The 10976-nt window shown below is 38.4% G+C and overlaps 1 protein-coding gene across 1 annotated transcript; it reads right to left on the reverse strand.

Annotated features, from left to right (window-relative positions):
- Positions 1–961: 961 nt before the first annotated feature.
- stxbp3 (syntaxin binding protein 3) lies at positions 962–9873 on the reverse strand. The gene is made up of 18 exons (XM_023428963.2): positions 9740–9873; positions 9478–9559; positions 9270–9346; positions 9061–9133; positions 8818–8918; positions 8253–8398; positions 7769–7862; positions 7258–7382; positions 7026–7124; positions 6858–6915; positions 6694–6759; positions 6145–6225; positions 5734–5869; positions 5239–5345; positions 4997–5095; positions 2818–2903; positions 2042–2190; positions 962–1678 (listed from the first exon to the last, which is right to left on the reverse strand). Exons 2-18 carry the CDS (start codon positions 9506–9508, stop codon positions 1575–1577), a joined length of 1632 nt encoding a protein of 543 aa, XP_023284731.1. The 5' UTR covers positions 9509–9559; positions 9740–9873; the 3' UTR covers positions 962–1574.
- Positions 9874–10976: the final 1103 nt, after the last annotated feature.

Genomic DNA, 10976 nt, shown 5'->3' on the forward strand with positions numbered 1-10976 from the left:
GTCTCTGTTTCAAGCCCGGCGCACCACTAGCATTAACAGGTGATAGTTTATGATTAAATTACACTTTAAGTTTAGCTGACTTGTTCTTCTAACACTGTGAAACGCCTTCCTTAGCACATCGAGGCTGGGAGATGAGACACCTGAGATGACGTGGAGATGCTGTCTATGTGGGACAGAGTTCGATGCCATACCCTTAATTTATTCCTCATCTTTCTTTTGTTGCTAGAGTTACATCATAAACTGGACTAAAACATGCCTCCATTCATTTTCTATAAATCCAGCCTACAGTGTAGCATTTGTTGCATTCACTTACAGTACAAAGCCTCACCACTTAAAGATTCAACACCCCTCTCATGTTTACCCTTTTGAAAACACTCAGGAAATATGTACACTTTCCTGTATTGTGTACAGTCTTAACTATGTGATTAACATTCTCAATGCCATGTAACTAAAGTATCATACCTGCAGAAGTAGGGTAGATTTAATCTATTATATTACAAAATCTCATAATATCCTGGTTTCACCTATTGTCTCTTGAGCAGATACAAGAGCAGCTGGACGCTGGAGCTCCTGCTGATTGTCTAGTGAACATGGTTGAGGTTTTTCTGATGATGAATATTAAGCTACTACTGTAGTGATTTTTCTATGTTTCTTTTAACTACTCCACCTATCCAGATACACACGCACACATTTGTTTTATCCAACAACATATCTGAGCCCCTTGGTGTATAGTTGAATCAGGTCAAAGCAATAACAGGAATCAGGTTTTACCTCAGCCACTTTTCAGCCCATTCAAGTGCTAAACTAATTCCCTTACATTGTTTTGTTAACTTTGTTCTCACAACAGTATAGAAACAAGTTAGGCTACAGAAATTATTCTGTAACCATCTAACACAGAGTTGATATATTTAACTCCCTCCCAGTCTACAAACACATCAACATTAACTGGAACTCTTACAAATTTTGAACCACTTCATCCATTTATTAGTCAGTTGTTCAATACAGGAAAAACGTAAATAGTCTATGTTAAAAACACTCTTCAAAATTACATTAAGTGTTTATAAACAGCAGTGACTGAAAAAGTCAAAATGGTAGAGCAAGGACTCAGTGCTTACATACAGTATATACATTAGCTTTGTGCTAATTCCCTCCATCCAGTTTGTCTCTGAGCTTCTCAGGTCTTTTAACATGAAACCTCACAAGTATTTTCTTAAGGACAAAGGCAATAAAGGTGAGCAGAATTTTTACTTAAAAAGCTCTTAGTAGGATGAGGTCAATTCACTTTTAATATGATCTATATTATTTAGCTGTGTATAAACACCATAAGCAGACCACAGTCTTATGGCAAAAGCTTTTCAACATGGAAATCTGCTTAGAAGAGAATTTTTCCTCATACCTACCGTAAATGTGCATTAGATTTGAAAAGAGTATTAAAACATAAAGATGAGTATAAGGTAAATTCCCTTCAGTCTTCCATTCAGGAAGTTGAGTTGAGTGCACTGTGCTGGGTGATATGAGATGTAGGGAGACGGTAAGAGTTTGGGGGGGGGTTGTTAGTTGGAGGGCCAGATTGCTCAGGCATTGTTCCTCTCCTCTATTGTGAAAGTCTCCATGGGGCCGCTGCTTAGGGCCTTGATGTCATCCAGGAGACTCGTGGGGGTCAAAATGTGGGAAGACCCTAGAATCAAAGTATAAACAGTTAGATCCCAAATTAGAGCATAAAACCCTGACACGTTTCTGACTGGCTCCAGCAGTGGGTGTTAAAAGGCTGGACATAAAAACAGGCAGTGGCTGTTAGTTTACATTTCAGTGGGTGTTTCAGGGCAAAAGATCAAAGCCACCTTCAGTTTATTTAAATGACCACAACTCAGTAAGTCATCATATCATTTCTATTGCCAACCAGGTTCAATAAGAATTATAGAAATATTCTTTCCATTTTGACTGAGTACAAACTTACCATGAGATATAAAATGAAGTCAAAATGCTGAAAGATGCCTAGAGAAAAAGGTGATATAACCTATGATCTTGTATTAATGCTCACCTATGATGACCTCGCAGGATTTGACTGCCTGGGTGACCTCGTAGGCTGAGCGCATCTCAGAGAAGCTGATTCCTCCTATCACAAAGATGATGAGGCGTGAACCACCCCGGCGTTCATCCTGTGTGCTGGTTTTGTGCTTCTGACGGGCGCTGTGGAGCAGAGCAGATCGACGGATAGAGGATTTACGGAGACAAATTTAAAAGAAAATCTGGTGGCTACATGTTCAAATTACAGAAAGAATCAGAAAAATCAACATCCCAGCAAGAAAGACAGGGAATGAGTGATGGATAAATATTCAGAACTATCTCTAGATCCCCAAAAATTGACCCAGACACTTTCAACAATCCCACATAACACCTCAATACAAAGCTGGAGCTGGATGCAGTAGCACTAATGATCACTGGAGGGCGCTGATTCATCACCCTTTCACTGTCTGCGTTTGTCTCTAAATTCAAATTCAGTGTAAAACATGTCCCTAGGATTGTTTTGTCAACCAGTTTCTTCAGATGAAAATGAAAAGAGCTACCTATTACTTTTGAGTAATATGTGCTATAAAGAAAGGGTAAAGCAGTGTTTAAAATTGGAAAATATCATGTACTTATGCAAAACTTTGAAACCAGGAAAAAGTGTTGGCTTTCACATAATCTGAAAGGTTTGATCTTAAGTTTGTAATTGGGATCAACCTTAGAAAAAAGGCTGATCAGATCACAACTCTGGTAGAATTACATCCAGAAGCTTACTGACCCAGTTTACTGTGATCATTCACAGAAACCCACCTGACAGCCCCGGAGCCATTCCAGGCAGCGGGACACTCAGACTGGTGGGGCCACTCTTTGGTGTCCAGTTTGTTCTCCACGGCATCCTGAATAAAAAATAAAAACACATCTTTAATTTATCTGTTGTTTGTAATAGTTAATTCCCTCATAGATTTGAGCATTGATTTTGTTGGTACATTTTATGACATATCCTACTTATATTCATATGCACATAAAGCTAGAACTTCTAATTTATATAATAATATTAAAAATATTTAGTATTAAAGTATTATATTAAAGTATTTAGAAAGGCTACACTGACAGTGAGAGTTGACCTTTCATTTTAATGACGTAAAACATCATCTGTGAAACTACTTCAAGCAGACCCACATCATTTACACTGAATAGAGCCGATTGGCAAAGAAAAACACATGATTTTGGTGCCATTCTTCACTGTAGGTACAAGGTGAAGTGACCAAGTCATACTTCAACTATAGCGAAAGCACATAACTACACTACAATTTCTGCTGTTAACTACAGGATGGGTCAGGGGGTTACACAACACAGCTTAAGATAGAGAAACAATCTGCTGTCAAGCACTTCTCAGTCTCCAAGACTTTTAATTCTCAAGTGATGAGGCTCAATGTTCTTGGTATTAAGAATTGTTCGCTAAAAAATGCAGATTTTCTTTAAAAGGAGCAGGTTGGTTTCAACTGATTTCAAGCAGATTTTATGCTCCCTTGCTTCCTTTCCTCTTGCTTCCTGTTGCAAGAGGAAACTGGTCACCACAGTTTACAGAAAACCAGGTGCTCAGGTGGTGAAGACGTCTATGAAATGGCTTTTCAGATATTAACTAGAAAGTGAAAATGAGAAAACACAAAACAACGTACGTTACAGATCAACCAGAGTTCCCACTGTTCCCACCATCTGGATGATTGCTAATCTAACCTAACATGTTTTAAACATAAAAATCAGTGCATACAAATGGCATTAGCAAAAAAAAAAAAAAAAAAAAATCATACCAAAGAGCCCTAGCAACAGTTGAGCCACAGACTTAAGATTTTGCTTGTCTCGCCTCTTGTGTGTTCATTAGGCTTCATTTGTTAACAACAGTCTGTACAGTTCTGTAGAATTACGGAACTGAGATTCAGTAAATTAGTGAGTTTGGAAATAACTTAATTTTATGACCCGAGGACGGTGGAGTATCTCTGCCTCTCAGTTCCCCATTCATTTCTGAGAACTCGACTCAACAGCAGATCTCACAATAATATAGACATATTATTCCTTCCGTATCTAATGGCTTACACCTAATATAACTTACCAGATTCAAAACAAACGGCCACAAGCAAACTTAATCACAAGATAGAATGAAAAGGTAAATGAGATAATTGCATGTTCAATATGACTTTTTTCATAGTACAAACTTAAACAAGGAAGCAGGTGACTGTGACATCCTACCTCTGTTTCAAACTATAACATAATCTCACCTTATTATAAAAGCCTCCTATATGGGACCCATTTAACATACAATAAAAGCATTTGAGGATCAGTACAAAGGGAAGCTGCTGAAAGAGAAGGGTCCTCCCAAGGGATCACCAGACAACTGCCTTGTGTACTCTGCCTTGTAGATGCTAAGATGTTGTCTTTTATAAATGGATAAAGCAGAACAACAAAACAACACAAACACACAGTATATGCAACATTGCCAATCAGATGACCTGAATCTGATAACCTCCTTTTGTGGTGCTTTCATAGTTCTGTTCATTATTATCTCACGAATTCCATTCAAAGGGTAGCACAGTGACCTAGATCGAGCTGCATGTATAATTTTAGACATAACTTACATTGTGTCTGATTTTTCTTTTCCTTTCCTATCATACATCCTATCTAGACCCATTTTAAATCACTGTCTCCTTGCTGCATCCAATCCTTTTTATTTATGAGTTATGTCACTTAATTCATTAACGTATTCATAGTCACCAAACTTCCTGTTAACCAAAGCAAAAAAACAAAAGTGCAGATGAAAAGAGTTTTCACAGAACTGTATGTAAATTGGATAAAATAAAGGCATAAATGTGTGTGATCAAGCATGAATGATAACTGCAGATAGAATCAGTAATCTGAATATATAAAAAATGAAAAATATAAATAAAAATAACAACAAATACTTTATACAGTACATTAATCTTCCCTCACTGACCTCCATCACATCTTTTATGACAGGAGTCCATCTGGAAAGGCTGTACGTCTGGTCCTGGGAACGATCCCGTCTGGTAGGTTTGCGAGAGAAGAAACTCGGCTAGAGAAAAAGTACATGGAACAATAAGCAGGACTCAGTTGGGACTGATGACAGAACAAGATGAGAACATGATGACACACAGGATAAAGAATTCGTCTACAATCAAAAGCATTAAAAATCAATCAATCCTCTTCTCCACATACCGATGTGATGATAGGCACGCCCAGTTCTTTCCAGTTCAGGATAAACTCTCGTTCATCCTCGATCTTTACATGTTGGATGAGTTTGTTCAAGTTCTCGTCTGTTGTTCCTGTTTACACACAACAAACAAACGAACCAGTGTGAAAATCTGTAATAGTTTATTAGGGCTGTATCCTCTTAGATAACTTACTGGCTGTGAGGATCTTGGTCAACATGGGAAATTCTAGGTTTTAGGTCCATTTTACAGCTGTTTTTGACAGAAATTCTCTATTACTCTAAACTGGAAAATGACAGTAGTCACCAGACGAGATGTCTTTAGGAAAAGACAGCCCCATAATGTATAACCTGGCCGACTGACTGAGTTTCATTGCCTTAGTTTCTGGGTCTCTCTGATAGTCTGCACTCTGAGTGGCCCCTGGAAATGTATTTTCTACAGAGCAAGAGGCTACATGACAGTCTGCTAATGCACAGACAGTGATAAGTAGAGAAAGGCGTACCGCTGAGGCTGAAGATGTAGAGCAGCACAGCTCTGATCTTGTCATAGGTGCTGTATGGGTGGAGCAGCACAGGCAGCAGGGTCCTCATGGGATCTTTCACCTTCACCCCATCCACGTCTGCCCCCACTGCAAGGTCCTAAAGAGTAGAAAAAACATTGTTTATCTTTTGAAACTGACCAGTAAAACTATCACACTTCTGAATCTCTCATTTGAGGATGGTCAGAGGTCAGACTGGAAAACAATGTCCATCTCAAGGACACTTCATGAGGATAAATGCTTGCACTCGTGAGGTTTTCTACCTGTTAAATGTCGGCATCACTCACTAAACAACTGCCCACCCACTGACTTGCTCAAGCAAGGATGAGTGGTGAAAATGTTTGGCACCTGTTCCACCAAAAACAGTAGACGGACCTGTTCAGCTTTACAGAGTTTCTCCACGTTGTTTGAGAATTGTTGCATGCAGTCCTCGGCCAACTGCAGATGAACGGTTTTCTAGAATTGAAACGCAGAGAAAAGCGAAGTATACTGAAGCATGTTAAAAAAGTAAAATGTATTAAAAAAACAAGTAATCTCTATGTATCGTTACTGGAATTCAAAATAATTTTCTTCAATGATAGACAAAGATACTTATCATAGAAGCCAGAAATTATGACTATCCATTCAGTTTTGCTGCTAAAAATATGCTTAAGGCGAGCACACGTGATAACAGGCATTTGAAGCACCACACCACAATTTAATGATCACTTAGTTCTATAATTACTAGTAGGAAGCAAATAATACCAGAGTAACATTTGCACTTAAACCTATGGCATGTCAGATCCCAAATGTTGCACCCAGAAAATCCCCACTCAACCCTGGAAGTTGACTCAATTTGAACAGATAACTTTAAGGTAAGCTAATGGTTGCAAAGTCGTAGAGATAACACTCCAAAAACAATGTAACACTATTGATACTTCATACCTCTGTCAGCTGTTTACGGAATGAAGGCATCTTCTTCATCATTTGAGCCAAATTACTGATTGTGATCTAGAAAGAAAAAGAAATAAAATGTTAACTCAAGGAATTAATTTTAAGTATATACATACATACAAAGTTAAAGAGATCAAGGCAGCACAGCACTGTACCTTCCCATCTGGCTGTTTCTTGCTAGCAGATATTTCCTTTACCATCTTGGGAATTTGTCTATTATTAAAAAAAAAAAAAAAAGAAAAAGGGACAGGGACAGGGGGTCATGGTTTGGGTGAGGAAGACAGGAATAGGACACATCGATCCTTCAGGTTTTGCACACTTACTCTGAGACCTCAGCAATGTGCTTGTGCCTCAGCTTCACCCAAAGCATGTCGTCCTCATTCAGCAGGGCCTGCTTCTCTGCGCCATCTTTAGACTTGTACCTGGCCACAAAAATAACCAGATAATTGGTTTTAACTAGAGATGTATACATTTGAAAAATAGCTTATCTGCCAAATGAGTATATTACATCTAAGTGTGAATATGGAGAAATAGAGTGAGAAAAGCTTGTATTACTTGTAGGTGTCCTCCTGGATATCAATGAGGTCATAGGCCATGGCCTGGTAGGTCAGCTCATGCAGGATGGGGCTGACGGGGTCAAATCCTCTTTCCACTATCAGCAGCTGGGCCTGGGTCTTACCCTGGTGATAGGAGGAAATATACAAATGAAAACATCAAATATAACGATGCATTTTTATAAAAAAAAAAAAAAAAAAAATTGTATTTATAGTTTTCACAGTTATTTTATGAAGTGAAGTTTCGTAGTATTAGTATCAGTGTCGGCCCCAAAAATCCAACATCGGTCGGGTTCTGCAAGCAACAACTGCAAACTTTTCCTTTTCAAATTTCTAGTGAAGGGCAACAACACTTTAATCTGCTGAAGGCGAAGAAGGGAGTATTTTTTTTCCCTGATACCCTCTGATAAGCTGTCATTGGCAGAAGACACTGTATTTCGAGGTTTCCATTTACTCCCTGGTCTAAGACCTTGTTTATTCCATCAACATTCCTTGTTCAGCAGGTGTCTCACCTTTTTCTTGCCACTGTCATCCAGCTCATAGTGTACAGCCAGCTTGTTGTCCACCAGCTCTGCCAGGGTCTTGGCGTTCTCCATATTGTTGTCCCTAGTTATGATATAAATTGCTTTCCATGAGCCATCACAGTCAAATTATGTATATTAATATGAATGGTAACAGGGAAAAAAACACTAAAACTACATGTCATCTCTAGGGTAACTAAACCAGCCACAGTGCACTTCAAACAATATCATTTCTCCCCCTTGTCTGTGACTCTTTTCCACCTTTGGCTGAGCAGGACAGGTATGAACACATTTGATTCCTTATGTGGTCGGACAATACATCAGACTAACTAGTTCTTTTCTAGTATAACCCAGCTCTAAACAGTTGAGTAACACATTATATGGTCTCAGCTCTAGCTTTTCTCGTAAAAGGTCTCTCTGTGCTCGAGGGTTGAGGTGTGTTGTACGATGAGAAACTAAATCTTCTCTGGCTTACTTCTTGTATCTGACCCCTGGGTACTCATCCAACGTGGCACAGAGCGTGACGAGCTGGTCTGCGAGTGTCTCCAGTGTCTTCTTCTTGTCCTGACTCTTTGGACTGTAGATACTCTTGAAAGCCCTCGGATTATCACACGTGAACACCTGAAAAGGATTCAACACACCAATGTATAAAAAAACGAGTGTTTAAGTGAACATGTAATCAAATAACAAAGAACCGAACGGATATTTTTAGTCTATAATAATGTTCTGGCTCCAGAACTAAATACTAACATAAATAAATAAGAGCTCTAATTTCCTTTATAAGAGAATCTTCAAAATACAGAGAACAGCTAGTTACTAAGGTAATTCCAAAATTGTAACATCATTACATCACTGCAACACCCATTAAAGATTCACCGAGAATATTGCAAATCTGTTTCTCCTAGCAGCAACATGCCCTAAAACAAACTAACACAATGGAACTTTCCCTCAGTTACCAAGTGACCACAGAATCTGCATTAAAAGAGGAAATGGAGCATTACAAAAGAAGCTAAAAGAGCACACACACTGCAGCCACTCACTTGTGCCTCTTGTGGCATGAAGGACATGTTGATTTCCTTACAGACTCGTATGTACTTTGCACAGTGCAGCTTCATATTGTTGAACAGGTCGTCGGGACAGTCTGTGGGACCGAAATGTGTTTAGTTTGCATATAAACTGCCAAACAAATAAAACAAACATTTTGATCATGTTAGTTGAAAGGTCTTTTTGTCAGTTATTTTGCAACAATGGTTTATATGAGTGGTTAGTTTTTTGTTACTTACAGTCAGTGAAATAAACATATGCTGCTTTATACTTGGGTTTGTGCTTGAAATCCGCAATGAAGGCTTCCACACACTATAAAATGAAATGTAATTTTTAGAAATTACAAAAAGAAAACGGTTTGACAGAAAAACTTTGAAATGAAACTGAAAAAAAACCTCCATCAGAATGAAAAGTGCAATATGACCATCACAGGGTTATAATGGCAAACCTTAGTGGTTGGCGACATGAAGTAGATGGCCTTCATTTCCAGGACAGGCTCCCTGCTTTTGAAGAGGTCCTCCACAACTAGAGATTTAAAACAAGATATTTGTTTTAACAGAGCAGCTACAGACATTAACATAAGGTCTTCAGTTATTCAGTCTATCACCAGTACAATGTAAAAATAGGTGTTTCACTGTTATGGCAACATGACCTACTTGTTATTTTCTCTGACATCAGATCGGACATTTTGCAGCATGATGAGAGGAGCTTGGTGGTAAAAGGATCCAGAATCAATATCTGTGAAGAAGAGGAAGCAGTAGCAGTCAGTCAAATCATGTATCACACTGTAATACGCTGCTGGGCTATGGAGCCGCACATTAAAAAAAGCAACACTGCCGAATTGATAAATTACAGTTCTGTTTTGAGTCACAGTAATGTGGTGGTTGTCCATTCACTCTGCATTGACGGTTGTCCTACCTTCCATACTTCAGATTTTCTGCAGTCTGTAATAATTGTGTCTTTTATTCCTGTAAGAGACAAAAAACATGACTCATGAAAAACAAAGCTATTTATACTTACCAGTCAGTGTCAGGTAACCCTTCGTGTGGCATATTTTGCTTCAAAGATTGTAGTAGCTAGATGTAATTTTGCCTAATAGCCCAACAGCTGAGTGTAATGTTATTTTTTCCCTTAGGTAAACCTCAAGCCCAGTTCTTAACCCCAACTAGTCATCTCTGTGGCACCTTAACCATAACTTTACTAATCGCTGGATTAACCTCCATTACCCTATTATACATGGTACTTTTATTATTTCCCCTGACACCCAGAAGTTAGCTAGTTGATTGACAGAAAATTAATTGTCAATGAGTCTGATAATTCATTAATCGTTCCAAAGTTTTCTATTATATTAAATTCAATTTGTTTGTATTTGTAACTGTTGCTTCTTATTTGTGACATTTTAGAGGTGATTTTAAGATTTTACTGATCACTTCTAGAGCACTATGGCCTGGCTACTGGTTAAGTTGCTGAATTGAAGCAGCCCTACAAGAACTTAATATCATCATCATTATTATTATTATATACACTAAACAATCAATTATCAATTATTAAAGAAAATAACTGTCAGACAGGTTGCAGCCTTAAATTTCTTCTATAATTGAATAAACTACTTGACAGACAAAAAAATACATGCAATTTGATCAAACATACCTTCACAACAAATTAATTCAATATAAACGCAAGTAAATTAGGTCTTAAAGTAGATTTTGACAAACACTCATTCTACATGACAAGTGCATAGTGATAGTTGATATTCGACTTTCTTTCCTCGCCCGGTTGATAATCTATCCTTGCCTTGCCCCAGCCAGGCAATAAGGACAACGGCACGGGAAACACAAACATTATTCGGGAGGAAACAGACATTGATATGTGTTGTGTTAACTGCAGCCTGCAGATGCGAGGCGCGGCTCCTGTCGATAGAAAGAGACCTCACTCAGACTAAAAATGGACTACAAGTGTCAAGGCCGGTAAAGTTATGATAGAACAACAGCTCGGAGCGTCAACCCCAGTGTATCCTGTTGTTTACACCCCGTCGATTCTTCCCGTCAAACCACACTTGTAAACTTCCGTTGTCAAAAAAATAACAACTACAGAATGAAATGTAACGTTCACTGTCACTCCAAGATGCAAAGTCACTGTGGAAGAAACTGTTGAT

The sequence above is a fragment of the Seriola lalandi genome, unplaced genomic scaffold, assembly GCF_002814215.2.
Source record: "Seriola lalandi dorsalis isolate HSWRI2012SDOR001 ecotype SW California unplaced genomic scaffold, Sedor1 jcf7180002054885, whole genome shotgun sequence".
NCBI lineage: Eukaryota > Metazoa > Chordata > Actinopteri > Carangiformes > Carangidae > Seriola > Seriola lalandi.

Bases quoted from the DNA above. Each gene is read 5' to 3' on its own strand.
- stxbp3 (XM_023428963.2), bottom strand. From the start codon at position 9,508: ATGTCCGATCTGATGTCAGAGAAAATAACAA. The intron at 9,347-9,477 runs GTAGGTCATGTT...TTAAATCTCTAG, and splicing joins GATGTCAGAGAAAATAACAA to TTGTGGAGGACCTCTTCAAA. The intron at 6,916-7,025 runs GTAAGTGTGCAA...TTTTAATAATAG, and splicing joins CACATTGCTGAGGTCTCAGA to ACAAATTCCCAAGATGGTAA.